The sequence below is a fragment of the Lutra lutra genome, chromosome 2 (assembly GCF_902655055.1).
Source record: "Lutra lutra chromosome 2, mLutLut1.2, whole genome shotgun sequence".
Lineage (NCBI taxonomy): Eukaryota > Metazoa > Chordata > Mammalia > Carnivora > Mustelidae > Lutra > Lutra lutra.
The window spans coordinates 118,241,036-118,257,491 of record NC_062279.1 but is presented as its reverse complement, the minus strand read 5'-3'; the positions used below and the strand labels follow the sequence as shown (position 1 = coordinate 118,257,491).

Below are 16,456 nucleotides of genomic sequence, written 5' to 3'. Positions count from 1 at the left end.
TCAGAAAAGCAATTATAGAGTACATACTAGGAAATCAATGCAAGAGAAATAAGAACTTTGTGAAGAATTTGTACGGAGAAAAGGGAGATGATTATCAACATGCACAGTTATCTCAGGCAAATGTTCTGAAAGGACAGTACTTGATTCCTAAAAGGAAATGAGTCTTTTCTTCAAGTGCATAAAGAATTGAATAAGGCACTCACTTCACAAAGTGTTTGTCTAAATAGTGACAATAAATCTTAAACTATATTCACATCACGCCACGAGTGCAAATGCAAACAGACACTAGAATTTTTCAGTTACAGAAGTCTCAGTACCTCAGTACCTCAACTCAAGCTCAATAACCTGTTTTCATGTTGAGTTTGGTTTGAAGGCTATGAACTTTACTGCTCAGGTCACTAATATATGTACAGACACTGGGCAGGAAGTTTTCCTTTTGGACGACTGTCTTTACCCTTAGGGACCAAGTCTCCATAAAAGTAAAAAGCATTCCTGGTAGCAACCTTGGAAAGATTCCCGGAGTAAATAACTATCTTTGACAGCAATGAGGGCCCTAATCCATGGGCTGCATACTTCAGAATCTGCATACCAATGTGATTTCACAGGCAGAAACGAGACTGCAATGTAACCGCTGTGAGCTCTTACTGAGCAGCCACCATCATGCTAGAAAACCAACAAGTACAAATATGGAATGGTATTCTCTGCTCTTCTTTTCTTCCGAAGAATGTAAACATCCTAGCTCTTTCAGGAAAATACTGATGGATCAGAGCCTATGCGGACATGTCCCTGTCTGCTTTTTTGTTGGATTCAATGTGAAAGACTGTAGGAAGACTTTTGACCCATAAGGAACATGCCTTCTATAAGCATTTATACAGAATTTTTTTAAAAATACTTTTTAAAGAATTCATTAAAAGCCTATGTGAAATCTAAGACTAGATAAATATGTAATCAGGAGAAGCAAACTTACTCAGAAAAGGCAACAGAACTAGAACTCACTACTTTCAAATATCTGTTTATTTTTAGGATTTTTTTTAACTGTGCACATGACTATTTGCTAAATAATTATGATGCTTTAATACCTCACCTAATACCAATTTAGTCAGTCATCTAAATAACCTATAAGGGACCCATGGGTGGCTTGGTCTGTTAAGGGTCTGCCTTCGGTTCAGGTCATGATCCCAGGTTCCTGGGACAGAGTCCCACATCAGCCTCCTTGCTCAATGGGGAGTCTGCTTCTCCCTCTGCGCTCCCCGCCACCATGCACATGCATGCTCTCTTTCTTTCTAAAATAAATAAATAAAATCTTAAAAAAAAAAAAAACCCTATAAGTAAGCTCAACAGTCTTTTAAGTGGTCAAAATACAGTAATAAATAAAGCTCACTAAGACTTCTGTGCATCACTGTAAGTGTCTGGGGCCCTTTCTCACTCTATTTGTTCAAGTTTATACATTTCTTTTTTTTTTTTAAGATTTTATTTATTTATTTGACTGACAGAGATCACAAGTAGGCAGAGAGGCAGGCAGAGCGAGAGGGAAGCAGGCTCCCTGCAGAACAGAGAGCCCGATGCGGGGCTCAATCCCAGGACCCTGAGATCATAACCTGAGCTGAAAGCAGAGGCTTTACCCACTGAGCCACCCAGGCACCCCATCAAGTTTACACATTTCTAATAAGGTTTTTCATTTGGTTTACAGAAAATTAGAAGTAGAGAGACAAACATGTGTCCTGCATAGAGGTAGATACTATAGTTAATACAATGTCAAATCAAGAAGGTAAAAGGCAAAAAAACACATCAAAATCTTAAAAAAAAAAAAAAGAGAGAGAGAGACTCCAGATACAGGATCATTTAAAGAAGGCGTAAGAACTCTCATGCTCAATGGGACTGGATGCCTCTATTGTATTTGAGTAAAAGAGTGGACATTAGTAATAGTGATCTCAAGTCATTTAAAATGTTCAAGTCATCTTTACTAGATTGATGAGATGCAGAAAAATATACCTTTTAGAGAATAGCTAAAATAAATAGCTAAAACAAAAGATCTGCTATTTAAAGGCTTAACTGGATCTGAGGCATCGCCTCATTAGGTACTGGATTAGAGTTCATAATCTGAGGCCCTAAAAACTTTGCTTGTATTGGTGTTTTTACTGAAATGGTTTAGTTTTAGACACTGAGTATGTCTCACATATCCATAAATTGTATCTTTTGGGAATGCCCTGTTTCTCCACAGCTCTACAGCCCTCTGCAGTTTTACTATATTTGACTAAACTAGATAAAGCAGTTTTTTCTTCAGGTTGCACATAATAAAACTACAGATAAAGAAGGCAGACATTACATGAAAAATGTCCTCCTCATGACAAGAGTACAGATTTTTAAAAAATGTGTAAATTCTATTATTTTGGTCTAGTAGCAAACAAGAGATCATACCTTAATTAAGCAACCAAATCATTCCACAAGGCATTTAGGGTCTCAGGGACTCGTTTTCCTTTCAGGACAACAAAGAAATCCCCTCCAGATTGCTAATTCTATGCATTGTTGAACTGCAGTACACACATACACATATTACACATGCATGCATACATACATATAAGGTATCATGGTGCTTCTATTTTTGGAAAGAATCATGTAAAATTGTTGAGGAGGTTTTAATTAAAGAACTGTGAATAGTACAAATTTATAAATATTTTGCATAGTAATCCAAGAAAGTCACTGATTGCACTGAACATTTACTTCAGTAGGAAAGTGGGGTAAAAGACAATGTTAATACTGTCTTCACATAATTGGAATACTTGCCACCAACCCAGCCACAGGACATGCTGAGCCATCTGGCTGCAAAAAGGAAAAGCTAGCTGATGCAGAAGCCAGGGGCAAGTTAATCAAGGACTGTGCCCTTTCAAGTGAAGAGCCGGGTTAAATGATCACCTTCAGAGCTTTGGTTTAACTGGAATTTCATTTAGCCCGGCATCAGTATTTAAGAGTGTGTGACCTAGAGCAACAATTCTCAAACCTTTTGGCCTTAAGACCCATTTGCAATCTAATAAATGAAAGCAAACTTTAAAAATATTTTGTTCTTGGGGTTCTGTTGATATTTACCATGTTAGAAATAAAAAGTGAGACACTTAACAAATTGTGTTAATTAATTATAACATATAATAACTGGTCTGTTAATGTAAGCAATATGTTTTTATGAAAAATATCCATGCTTTTTAACACTCAGATAATTCAGTGAGAATAGTGACATTGTTTTCCATTTCTGTAAATCTCTTTTGTATCTGAGCTTAACAGAAGACAGCTGAAGTCTCGTATGTGCTTCTTCGTTCAGTTGTATTACGTTGTGTTGACTGAAGTGTATAAAGATCTAGCCTCACACAGATACATGTATGTATACGTATGTATGTATGTAGTTTGAAAAAGGAAGAGTGTTTTTGTAGCTTTTTGATAATTGGGGGTATTTTCCTTTGATACTACATCAAACTCAACAACTGGTAGTTTCTAAAGTTGCAATGTGAAATTTAAAACCATAGCAATTAACTTTCCATACTTGGTTACATTAAAATCCATTGCCATATTTTGTGCTTTGAATGGACTTTTTACCCACTCATGATTCTGTTAACCACACACTGTCATTTGGAAAATACGGTTTCACTGAGTTATGCAGATCTTCCAAATATTGACACACTTCATTACACAAATAGGCAAAATCACCCTCCTTAATAGAATCAATGTTCTTATCAGAGAGGTCTTTAAGTATTGAGAAGCTGTCAAATTCACAGTGGCAGATGAAACTTAATTTTCCCTTGAAAGTTCAAATACTGGCAGTGTTTTCCTTGAAGTTACAGGTTCATTTTGCTCCTTTTTTAGAAAGTACCTACTGAATACCCAGTCTGATTAATCACAGTGGGTCTGTGAGTTATTCTTTAAAGTAAAAATGGTGTTCAAGAGAAAAATGGCTAATAAAGCTTGCAACTGAAAGGACTGTCCAAGTGCTTCCTCGGGACAAACATTGTTCTTCAGTATTCACAGTGCTTTATATATATTTTCATTTTGTCACATAGAATATTAAAAATATGTGTGCTCAAGAAAATAATATGCAAGCTTTGGGGCATTGGGGTAGCTCAGTTGATTAAGTGTCCAACTCTTCATTTTGGCTCAGGTCACGATCTCAGGTCATGATCTCTGGTCTTGAGATTGAGCCCCGTGTCGGGGCTCAGTGCGGGGTCTGCTTGGGATTCTCTCTCACCTGCTTTCCCTCCCTGCACTCACACTCTAAATAAATAAATAAATACAATCTTTAAAAAAAAAATGCAAGCTTTTACTGCCTTATAAAGAATATCCTTATACAAAACAGAATCTTCTTTCTTACGTCACCTGGTGACAGTGAGGAATACAATGACTCCTAGTATAGGTCAGAGTCACGGCCCTGAATGCTAAGCTGTGAGTTTGCTTCACCCATCTTTGCTTTTTGCATCATCGGTGCAAATGTCAACACAGTGAAAAAGACAAGCAACAACCTTGGTGTTATTATAAAGGTCAATTTGAACTCAGGGCTCCCCTGAAAGCATCTCAGAGCCCCCCGGAGCACTGCAGGCTACACTTTGATAGCTACTGATCTAAAGGGACAGACATATGTGATATCCATCTTCGGCATCCTGGGTCTCTGAGCTGGAGAAGAGGAGATTCCATCAAAGGCAATGCAAGGGCAAACAGCTGAGGGAAGAAAAGGCGGATAGAAACCAGGAAAGGATGCCTTTTGAAAAACTTGCACTGAGAGAGCACACCTGAAACCAACCGTGAATTTTGACTGAAGGCAACTCTGTTGACCTAGGGAAATGAAGAAGCTCATTGTTTGGCCCAGTTCTAGAGATTCAAAGTCTACTGTCTGTGGGAGGAGAGACAGAGGGAAGGAGAATTGCATTGGAAATAACTGCCCTAGAATTGCGTTGGAAATAACCCTCATCCAGTTTCCAAACTAGCGGCTAGGTGAAATTCGTTGAGTACTGTGATCGTAATACAAAGATCCTTGTATGTTTACAACCCCAAGCATGTCTTGCACACAGCAAGTGTGCCTAGTAAATGACAATATAAGGAAGCTAAATTTTACTCCGATATCTGTCTCATTTCCCTCAGTACTAGGGGCCAACAGTCACTCCCAAACCTATTATGTACTTTGTACTTTCTAGTCTCTTTCAGGTATGAGATTATAACAAAGGTCTCCAGTGAGAAACAGGGAATTCCCAGTGTATTGGGGGAAATGAAGAGGTCCTATCGAATACAGCACATCAGCGAGGACGGAGCTTTCCCCCGACAGAGGAAATGGTCACATCTAGACTCCATAAAGCAACTCTGCAGCTGCTCCTGCCAATCACTCCATTTCGCCATCATCTCTCTGGCCCCAGAAGAGGTAAAGTCACAAGGCAATCAGTAAAACCTAAACCTTTCCTAACTATGGGCTCGGCTGCAATTTATGGAGAAAAGCACATGAGCAGAGGCAGCCTGAAGTGCCAGAGCTGAGGCAATGCGGCAGGTGCCTCAGCCGCTCAGATGTGCTCTGTCTGCCTTGGCAGGTCTGGGGGAGCGCGCCGGAGCTCGGGGAGTGTTTTCCAAATCCCCTACTTCAAGAAGGGAAATCAGGGTCATGCCACATGCTCTGTGTGTCCACGTAAGTGTTCTGTTCATGCATTTTAAAGCCAGTCATGCCCCCGCTGTGATTGACTAATTCTTCTCCTATTTATTTCTGATTGAGGAGAGCCTAGGTGAATGTCGCCATCTTGCCAAAAAGTCTTGGGCCAGAGCCAGCCAGGACAAGCAAGAGCCCTCAGATACTCTCTCTTCACCTAGCCAGAGGTCTTTCTTGAGTTTATATAAGAAAAATGGAGTCAGAGCTTTGTTTTTGTTACCTCGACTGGTTAATTAGTTAAGTAGGTAATTACGCTACATATTTACTGATTGTGTTTTCTGAGACTGACGGTGTTCTGGGTTCTGAAGTCAGTAATGAATATTGACCGCAATAACTTTATATTCTTCGACTCCTGGGTGGCTCAGTCGGTTGAGTGTCTTGACACTTGGTTTCAGGGGTTGTGGGATCAAGCCCTGCCTGGGCTCTGTGCTCAGAGGGGAGTCTGCCTGAAGCTTCTCTCCCTTGGCCCCTCTCACCACACTCTCTCTCCCTCTCTAAAATAAATATATACATCTTTAAAAAAAAATCTTTATATTCTAAGATAAATAAATTAGTAGGTAACTGTAGCCCCACATAACTGCTATCATTCAAGTCAACAGAATATGGAATGAGAGCACACCTAGGGCAGTACTGACAAAGGATTCTTGGAGGAGGCAAGGTTTCCTGAAGGACAAATAAAGGTTAGCCTTATGAGGAGGGGCAAAGGAGATCTAAGATGCCCAGACACAGCACCTAGGACACAGCAAGTGCTCAGGGAGTGCTGTTGTAGGGGCTATCCTTTCACAACACAATGTGGCCTCCAGTCAATACTATAGTATCTCCTAAAGTACTTCAAAACAAATGCCTGTTAGCTTGCCTACAAAAGGGCTATAAAAGTCCCATCTTTTCAATTCAAAGTGAGGTTCCCAGACCAGTAGCAATGGGATCATCCCAGAACTTGTTACAACCATTGAATTGCAGCTCCCAACCCAGATGGATCAATTGCATTTAACAAGATCATCTATGATTCATATACATGTTAGGGTTGGTGACATGCTGTACTGAAGTCTCATCAACCAGTGATGGCTTGCTAGACTAGTGTTTGTAAGCTTTGGTGAACATCAGATCTCTGGGTAGGACTTTCAAAATGCAGAAACCCAGTTTTTATTCCCTCCCTATCCTCCATGGAAACCAAATCTCAGAGGCTGGGATGTGTGTATCTGCATTTTTAACAGGTTTCATGGGGGCCCCTGAAGCAGGTGTTATTTTCTATAAAATGCTGTAGGGAAATACGTGGGAGAGGGGGGCAATATTTCGTGTGTGTATGTGTGTGTGTGTGTGTGACAAATAGGCAGATCTGTACTGAGGAACTTTCTTTTGAGGACCATCTCATTAACTCTATTAAGCTTTGGGGTGCCTGTGTGGCTCAGTTGGTTAAGCGTCTGCCTTCAGCTCAGGTCATGATCTTGGGGTCCTGGGATTGAGTTCCGCATCAGGCTCCCTGCTCAGTGGGGAGTCTGCTTCTCCCTCTCCCTCTGCTCCTCCCCCGCTCATGCTCGCTCTCTCGCTCTCTTGCTCACTCTCAAAGAAATGAATAAAATCTTAAGAAAAAACTCTATTAAGCTTCAAATAATGATACTTTTCTTTTCTTTTCTTTTTTTTTTAAAGATTTTATTTATTATTTATTTGACAGAGAGAGATCACAAGTAGACAGAGAGGCAGGCAGAGAGAGAGAGAGAGAGAAGCAGGCTCCCTGTTGAGCAGAGAGCCCGATGCGGGACTCGATCCCAGGACCCTGAGATCATGACCCGAGCCGAAGGCAGCGGCTTAACCCACTGAGCCACCCAGGCGCCCCAAATAATGATACTTTTCAAGGAGACTAGAAGATGAGTTTGTGATCATGATTATGAGATTTTTTGGCATATTCTTTTAAGTATACAACTTTTATTATTCTGAAAACAAAGATGTTCCAAAGCAAGACTGTCTGGATTAGAAGTAGTAAATATAATGTGAGCCAGAGTGCTGCTAAAGACTGCTTACATGGAAGCACCATTAGTTAAATTTTATCCATAAGAAGTTCATGCAGACAAATAACTAGTTCTTCAAAAATATCGTATACAGCCTCCAGCCATACAAAAACTCCAAGTACCATTTGACAATACTTGTGCTAAATGTACAATGCAAATATGACACAAGTTCAAATTCTGCCTTACCCTAACTATGATGTTTATTCTCTAGCTGGTCGCAAAATCTAACATGCTAAAGATGATGGATTTCCATGTGTTCTTGATTTTCATTTGAAACTAAATATGAGGAAATTTCAATTTCCTCTCTATTAGGACATAAATCTGAAGCAAAGAAATGGAATTACCAAGTGCTTGTTTTATAGGAAAAATTGTCTCCACAAAAATTACATTAGTTGTGCATAATATTTGGAGGAAATGGAATAATCAGGTGGCAGATAAATATATTAAAGTAATTTAATGAATTAAAGTTCAGTATAGAAACATTTGAGATGACTCAAGCAAACTGTGTAACAGCCTATATGAATTATAATTTAAAGGAAAAAAATAAACTGTACTAATTTTTTGAGACAAAAACTTTCCTAATTTACAAATTATAAAAGAAATTTTATGAAATACTGAGTTTTCTCCTCTTACTATGAAACAATTTGGATTTCCAAAGAAAACATCGAACCTTTTCAAATTTTTTTCAAATGAATGGGTTGGTACCCATCATTCACAATACCACAACATAATCTCCATCACTGTTTAATCTCACTTCTATTTGCTAAGACATGATTTCTTTCATTCAGAGTTTGCTTTACACAGAAATAAAAAGCCAGTGAAAATTAGACCAATGTGCTTGCAAGTTTCCACAGCTCATTTCACCTCACTCCTGAGGGCAAACATTCATCTACCAACTACTGAGTGTGTCTAGCAGCAGGTGCTGTTTTAGACTTGTCTTCCAGGTTAGCCCCGGAAACTAGGAAGAACTTGGCAACTTGATCTCCCTCTTAAAAGGCTAGTTTTCTGGGATGCCTGTGTGGCTCAGTTGGTTGGGCGGCTGTCTTCGGCTCAGGTCATGATCCCAGCGTCCTGGGATCGAGTCCCACATCGGGCTCCTTGCTCGGCGGGGAGCCTGCTTCTCCCTCTGCCTCTGCCTGCCACTCTGTCTGTCTGTGCTTGCTTACGCTCTCTCCCTCTCTCTCTCTGACAAATAAATAAATAAAATCTTTTAAAAAAAAAAAAAGGCTAGTTTTCTGACATGCCATGATAACCACAGATAATGAGAGGGGCACAGATAGTGAGAGGGGCAACTAACCCCGTAAGAAGTGATGTAATCCACCAACAAATATGTCACGTTGTTTCATTTATTTGTTCGTCCCTCCCCATCCCCTTCCCTGTTCTCTCTCTCTAATAATGGTGTCTTACAAATGTTTCATGGACTATAATTATAGTTGACGGACTCAATTTGCTTGTCATTTTCTTTCTTTTTTTTTTTTTTTAAAGATTTTATTTATTTATTTGAGACAGAGATCACAAGCAGGCAGAGAGGCAGGCAGAGAGAGAGAGAGGAGGAAGCAGGCTCCCTGCGGAGCAGAGAGCCCGATGTGGGGCTCGATCCCAGGACCCTGGGATCATGACCTGAGCTGAAGGCAGAGGCTTTAACCCACTGAGCCACCCAGGCGCCCCTTGCTTGTCATTTTCAAGTGTGTGAAGAATGGTTTCTTGTGCCTGGTTCTATATCTCACAGATTCTTTTATTAGCACATTTACATTTGACATGTTAATATTCCTTGAAACAAAAGCAAAAGTATGAGATAATGTTGTTGGCCTTTAAGTGTATAAACCAGATGTTCTGTCTGTTCCCCAAAATTAGTGTTAACAAATTTGAAATCCATATCAAAATGGGAAAGAGTGCGATTAGAAGAAATATAGTTTGATGCTCCTGCATTAATTTTCTTTGATGTTTGATTTATTAAAATAAATTTACTGGATAATTTGTATTCTAGTAAAAGACTTTCTGTTCCTAAGAGTGTTAGTTGTGTCTCCTTTGGATGAACACTCTGACTCCATCTTGAATAAGTTCTTCATCAAAATCTCCTTTTGTCTTCATATATTATAAGGTGTAAAAAGGACAATGGTTAGGACATCAACTTTCACACCGTCAGGTTCAGGCTTATCTTTAAGAAGTTTTGTATTGTTTATTGCTTATGGTGTCAGGATGAGTGTGCCCTGGGTAGGTTGTTGCTTCCCCTTTCCCTCACTCACAGCTTCTTCTTGCTAGGGAAGGTGACATCTTTGCCTTTCTGGCACCCCAGGGCCTCTGCCTAAAGCTCAGAGGACACCCTAGCTTCTCTCCATCGACATACTGTGGGCCAGTGCATTTCCTTTTTACTATCAAACCATCTATTCTCTTTGCAGAATATAATAGTCATGGTTGCTGAACGTTCCAAGCTTGGTGTTAATGCTATTTCAAAACAATTGTTTAGAGGTTCCCAGTAATGCTATTTGCCCATATTGTTTTCCCAAAGTAGATACTTATTTGCCATTTTAAAACTTTCCTCTGTTATAAAAAACAAAGGCAATTTTTAGCTGTTCCTACAAAATTCCCATGTCAGGAAAGGAAAAAAAAAACAAAAAGCAACACAATGTGCTCTGTAGAACTCCCTCAAGACTCAGGAATTTGTGGGAATAGCTCCCTCTTGAAGTAAGGATGATGGTAGGGATGAAAACAGGAAGATTAAGAAGACATTAGAACCCCCCAATACCATTTCCTAATCCCACTCAGCCAAGCAAATGTCCTCTGTTAGCCCTATAGGACACTGGGCACAGTTGAAGGTAGATGCGCCATATTTAAAAGAAGGACTTAAGTGAAAGTGTAACTACTGGATACTGAGACAACCCCCCCTCCCCCAAATCTGGGCTCCCAGAACTCTGGCAGCTGGACTTCATACCCTTTTGGAAGGAGACTGAAAGATTCTGATTAGCTAATTAATAAAAATAGAGATATTAGGACTTCACCAAGAAATGTCACAATGTGATCACTCTATAGTAAGCAGATAGCCAAGGAAATCTATCTACTAATCTAAAGGAAAACGTCTATAATCCAAAACAAAACAAAACAAAACAACAACAACAAAAAAAACCTTCTGTTGTAAAAGACATGCCAAAATAAGCAAAAAGCAAACATAAAAACTGCTGGGAGAGGAAAACACCAAAAGACATTGTCACTAATCCCTTCAGAGTGACATGAAATTCATGAAGCAGAAGGATATAGAAAAGAATGAGAAAGACTCTCAGAGGTTAAAAATATCTCAGCAAAAATGAATAGCTCAACAGAGTTTAGAAGATGATGTTGAGGAAATATTCTAGAATCTCTTAGAAACTAACAGGTTTAAATATTGAGATAAAGAGATAAGAATAGAGGGGAAAAGTTTAAAAAATTCAAGCATGGATACAAATGGTCCAATGTCTGAATAACAGAAATTTCAGATGAGAAGACAAAAGAAATAAATCATCAAATAAGTAATTCAAGAAAACATCCTAAAATTGAAGGGCCCATATGCTAGAATAAAATATATACGAACCAAGGCACATCATCATGAATTTCACAAAAAGATCTTTTAAGTTTCCAGAAGGAAAAGTTAACATACAGAAGCGATCAAGAATCAGAATTGCTTTGGGTATTTTTTTTGTTTTTCTTTTTTTTGTTTTGTTTTGTTTTAGAATTGCTTTGGACTTCTCAATAGCAACACTGAAGCACAGACTAATATCTTCAGAATTCCGAGAAGGCTTTTCCAGGCTAAAATGCTATTCCCAGAGAAATTATCAATTAAGTGTAAGGACAGAATAAAGATGCCATCAATAGTCTAGGTCGCAGAAAACTTAGCTCTCAGCACCCTTTCTTAGGGAGCAACTGGACGAAGGGTGACATAAAAATGAGGAAGACCAAGAAAAAAAGATGTGGGATCTAGGAAGTAGGGATCAGCTCAAGATAGAGGAAAAAAGGAATCCCCAGGATGAATACACGAAAGATTCCAGGAACCAGACATGCACCTTGCAAAGAGAGTTACCAGTCCAAATTAGAGCAGGTCAGGAGACTCTAGTGTCCCAAACAGATGATACTGATAGAGTTCCTGATGTGACTTAAAATATCAGAAGAATTATTTAGACAGATGGACAGAGTTTGGGGGTGAATTGTTTGATGAAGAGTTTGGGGACAAACAGAACACTAAAAAGGAAAGACAGCTGTTAATTCTAAGGAGAGAAACATTTGTGTAAGAAAGGAAAAAGTAATCACAGCATAGAGCTTAGATTTATAATCTAAGCATTGCATATTGATCCAGACAAAATATGATATAATTATACTGGAAGGGTGGAGTAGGGGCCAAGGGGAATTATGTGAGCTTGGGGTTGGAGTAGGGAGGCATGGCAGAACTATAGCTTCAGCTTCCATTTTGGTAAGCAAATGGTAACATTTACAAGGGAAAGAAAGAAGGAAGGAAAGGATGGAGGGAGGGAGGGAGGAAGAGAAGAAGGGAGGGAAGAAGGGAGGGAGGGAGGAAAGAAGGAAGGATACAAATAAGTGTGTAATTTGAAAATAAGGAAAATAGTCAAAGGTTAAAAAAAAAAAAAGGAAGGAGGGAGGGTTAGAAGGAAGGAGAAAGCACAATACACAGACCTTCTGTGCAAATGATAGAACTGAATTCTAAAAAATGGAATTAAATGTTTAATTTGTTCAACCTGCCTATTTTGCTTCCTGTCCCTCCTGTCTACCTCCCTTCCCCTTTCTCCTGGAATCCAGCCCTGGCAACTCAGACCATGATGAAGTCATAGGCTCCAAAATATGGCCATGGTATGAAGGCAGCAGCACAAATTTTTAAACAGCATTTCAGCACCACACCACAGTGCCGAGAAGGGAACCTTGTGTAATGTGAACAACTATGAGCTTGTGCTATTTTATTAATCCAGGGTGGTGATCCCTGGGTGTTGCATTACCTGTGTGTGTGTGTGTGTGTGTGTGTCTCTGTATGTGTGTCTTCGGCAGTCTCCTATTTATATGGCAGTCATCAAGAAGTCTTCCTCTCCTTGAAAATGGCAAAAAAGGGAGAAAACTCAGTATTAACACTAACTCTGGGGTTCTCACCTATTAGCAAGTTCTTTAACATTAAAAGCAAAGAAATGTTCAAATGGGAATGACCTTCCCTGATATCCCCTTCTTCTGACTCCGGCTCTGCATGTGTCAGTTTCTTGCTCCTTATCACCTCATTAAGTCACCAAACACTGCTACCTGGGAGGAAAGATTGATGGAGTGATAATTGGCAGCTCTCCTGTGACCTGCAGCCAGTTCATTTCCATTTGCTTATTAAAAAGAGTCTTGCTTTTTCCCCAAATAGAGCCATATTTTGAAATTCCTTTCTGTTTAAGGAGCCATTTCCAAAGCTCTTTCACTTTTCCTTTGCCAGATCCTCCAGAGAAAATACAACTTCTTGGGCCAGAACATGTTGGTATTTAACATCTCTACTTGAAAACCTTTTATAAATGTCAGGCAACAGTGCAAACCTTGAAGAGAGTAGTAGATTAAAAGAAAATTCTCTGTGTTTAGAATCCATCCTGTTTTTCCCTGAATGTTCATCCTGTCTTGAAATACGATTTCCTCTTCAGATTCCATATAAAATGGCTGTTCTCCCTGAAGCTCTTCCTTTCATTATCCCCCTTTGCCCTCCAGAGAGAAATATTTGCAGTGTATGAACTCATTAAAAATCACTTTGAGTTTCTCCTGTGGCACTTTGTAACTTATATTTTAATTATTAGAAAACATGACATCTGCACTCCTAAATTGTATCTTCATGAAAACAGGAACCTCATTTTAATCTCCTTATCATTTGACATGGTCAATTAGTAATAACAAGAGCCACAGCTAAACCATTTGCTATGTACACACTATCTCTAATCCTCACGACAGCCCTGAGAGGCAAGGAGTTATTAAGTCCACTTTGCAGAAGAAGAAACTAAGTCTCTTAGTGAAGAGATGTGAAGTCGCTTCCCTAAGATTACACTTTCAGTGAGCGTTGGATATTTCAGGAACCCATTATTTCAACTAGAATATGTCCTCCTCATTCTCTGTTATAAGACAGAAATTATTACAAGATAAAATAATTCTCTTTTCTTGGTTCACCAAAAAGGACATATTTTGCCTTTAAAATGTGCTTTGCCGCTTAGAGTCATTACAGCACAAATAGTGAATGCTTCATCTGTCAGCAACCTACCACATTCATACTTTTGAAGAGCACAAAGGTCACAAAGTTTAGAATATGACCAAGCCAGTGAGGTGACTATCTACATTCAGGGCCAAGTTCAGGGCCTTGTAATTTTCCTCAATTAACTGATATATACTTTCATAAAAATGTGATAAGCAAGCAAGAACAATTATTAATCAAGTCCTAGATGACTTCCCAATGCAGAACTCTGGGCTTTCCAAACTCCATGCCAATGCCCCACCCTACCCTGCCCTGAATCTTCACATCTCCTCCAGGAAGCCTCTTTTCTCTTCTTCCTCAGTGCCTTCCCACTTCCCCATCCCAGCAAATGCACTGTGGCAGGAATCAAGGACATCTAACATCTTGGAAATAAGGAAAGGGGGTTATATGTGAGAGTTAACTCTGAGGTCAACAGTAAAGGATGAGAACAGAATTTTCAAAGTAACTTTAGATAAATGAACTGAGCATTGTCCAGAGCAGCCTAATGGAAGGTATTACTATATCAAAAGAAAGAATGTGTCTTTCTGAATGAGTTGTCCAGAATTAGAAATTAGAAAAGGGTAGGAGACAAAGCAGTGCCTATAAAAGTACTGCCCCGAAGAGAAGGTCTCCAGACCAAGGGCCTGACATGCCTAGTATCAGTGGCTTTCCAATCGTGGTGGGGAGCAGGGCAGACACCTGCCATTGAAGCCTTCAGCTTACATACTCTGTTCTGATTCCACACTCACAAATTCCGGATTTACATAATAATTTGGTTTCTATGGGAAGACAGGCCCCGGCAAGAAGATGCAAGTATTTGTTCTTCTTGTCATTATGTTTTTTCCCCTCTCTCTAAAGGAAGGAATCAAAATTCTAGCTTACCCTTAGTCTTCTCTGACTTCAGTAGCAAGAGTTAGGATCCCCAGATTGGGTTACTGTCTGAACAATGACAAGATTGCTATGGAAGCTGCATAACCGAGAGTCAGGCCCTAGACTATCTTAAATTTATAAAAGGCCACCTCTGAAAGACCTTTCCTCAGTCAGGCAGTAAAGTTTGTCCTACCTCATCATACCTTCTTTCAAATTTCAGTCAAAATTAACTGACTTCTCTTCCTACAAATAGATATTCATTGACCTCTCTCTCTCACACACACAAGGCACAGTTTATGCCTTGTGTTATTTTTATCTTACAGAAGTGCAACCCTCCTTTTGAGAGCAGGTTGTTTTATTTTAGTTTAGCTTAGTTTAGTTTTATTTTATTCAGTCACTATTTTTTGAATGCAAAATAGAAATGAGTAAGATACAGTCATGTCCTCTATAGACTCAGGTTAGCAGGGGGTGACAGATACAAAAATAAATTATACAAGTGGAAAGGCAATAATAAAAGTATAAAGGACAAGAGTATTGCAAAAGAGGGGACAATGAACCTTGCTGGGAAGCCTCCCTAGAGGAGGTCATGTCTGAGTTAGATTTTGGAAAATAAATAAAACTTCACCAAGAAAACCAGAAAGAAGAGTATTCACAACAAAGGGGAAAACATGTGCGAAGGCAAAGAGTTATGAAAGGACCTGGGAACCAAAATACAGTTCAGAACTGCCAAAATGTGAAGTACAAGGAAGAGAGTCATGCACAATATGAGGCTGGCCAGGTGGAGAGAGGATAATAAGTTGGGGTATGCCCCAGATGCAGTTTGGACTTTCCATTGTAGGTGACCACTGAAGCTAGCAAAGGCTTTTAATTACAAAAAGAGACTGGACCAGGGAGGGTATGTTCTATGGTGAGTGCTGTGAAGTGTGTAAACCTGGCGATTCACAGACCTGTACCCCTGGGGCTAATAATACATTATATGTTTATAAAAAAATTAAAAAGTTAAAAATAAAAAAAGACTGGGCCAGATTTGTGTTCAGGAAGACGTATTTAATATTACTATGAACAAGGGAATAGAGAAAGGTAAGACAGAAAAAAGTAGGGTTAGCTACATAGATGACTAGATACATAGATAACAAAAGAAAGCATTTGGAAACATCCAGACCGGCACTAGTCAGTACAAATATAATATGAACAACAAATATAAGCCACATGTATAATTTTAAATTTTCTAGTAGCCGTGTAAAAACATAAAAAGAAACAAGCAAAATTAATTTAAATATATATATTTGGGGCACCTGGGTGGCTCAGTTGGTTAAACATCTGCCTTCAGCTTAGGTCATGATCCCAGGGTTCTGGGATAAAGATCCACATTGGGCTCCTGTTTCTCCCTCTGACAATGCCCCCCACCCCCGCCACTGCTTGTGCTCATTCATGCTCTCTCTCAAATAAATAAAATCTGTATGTGTATGTATGTGTGTGTGTGTGTGTGTATATACATATATATGTATATATATATACATACATATATATGTATTCCAAAATATCCAAAGTGTTTTTCTTTCAATATGCAAGCAATATAAAAAGTCATTAATGAAATAGGTTACATTATTTTTTTGGTTCTAAGTCTTTGAACCCTCTTGTGTATTTTATACTTATAATGTATCTCAATTCAAATTAGCCACAATGCAAGTGTTA

At 39.1% G+C, this 16,456-nt stretch overlaps 2 protein-coding genes across 7 annotated transcripts in view; one reads left to right on the top strand and one right to left on the bottom strand.

Annotated features, from left to right (window-relative positions):
• The window catches only part of SYNPO2 (synaptopodin 2), a 174,559-nt gene that overhangs the window by 46,972 nt on the left and 111,131 nt on the right, over positions 1-16,456 (bottom strand). The gene's annotated exons all lie outside the window — the stretch shown is intronic.
• LOC125093322 (uncharacterized) overlaps positions 1-16,456 on the top strand; it is a 166,045-nt gene that overhangs the window by 58,659 nt on the left and 90,930 nt on the right. For 3 of the 6 annotated variants that reach the window (XM_047718322.1, XM_047718321.1, XM_047718320.1), the window contains exons 2-3: positions 5,172-5,392; positions 5,556-5,650. In XM_047718322.1, coding sequence (XP_047574278.1) covers positions 5,305-5,392; positions 5,556-5,650 — 183 coding nt within the window. In that variant the 5' untranslated portion in view covers positions 5,172-5,304. Of the gene's footprint in view, positions 1-5,171; positions 5,393-5,418; positions 5,651-16,456 lie in introns of those variants that run through there. The other 3 variants (XR_007125206.1, XR_007125207.1, XM_047718319.1) reach the window with 2 other exon arrangements.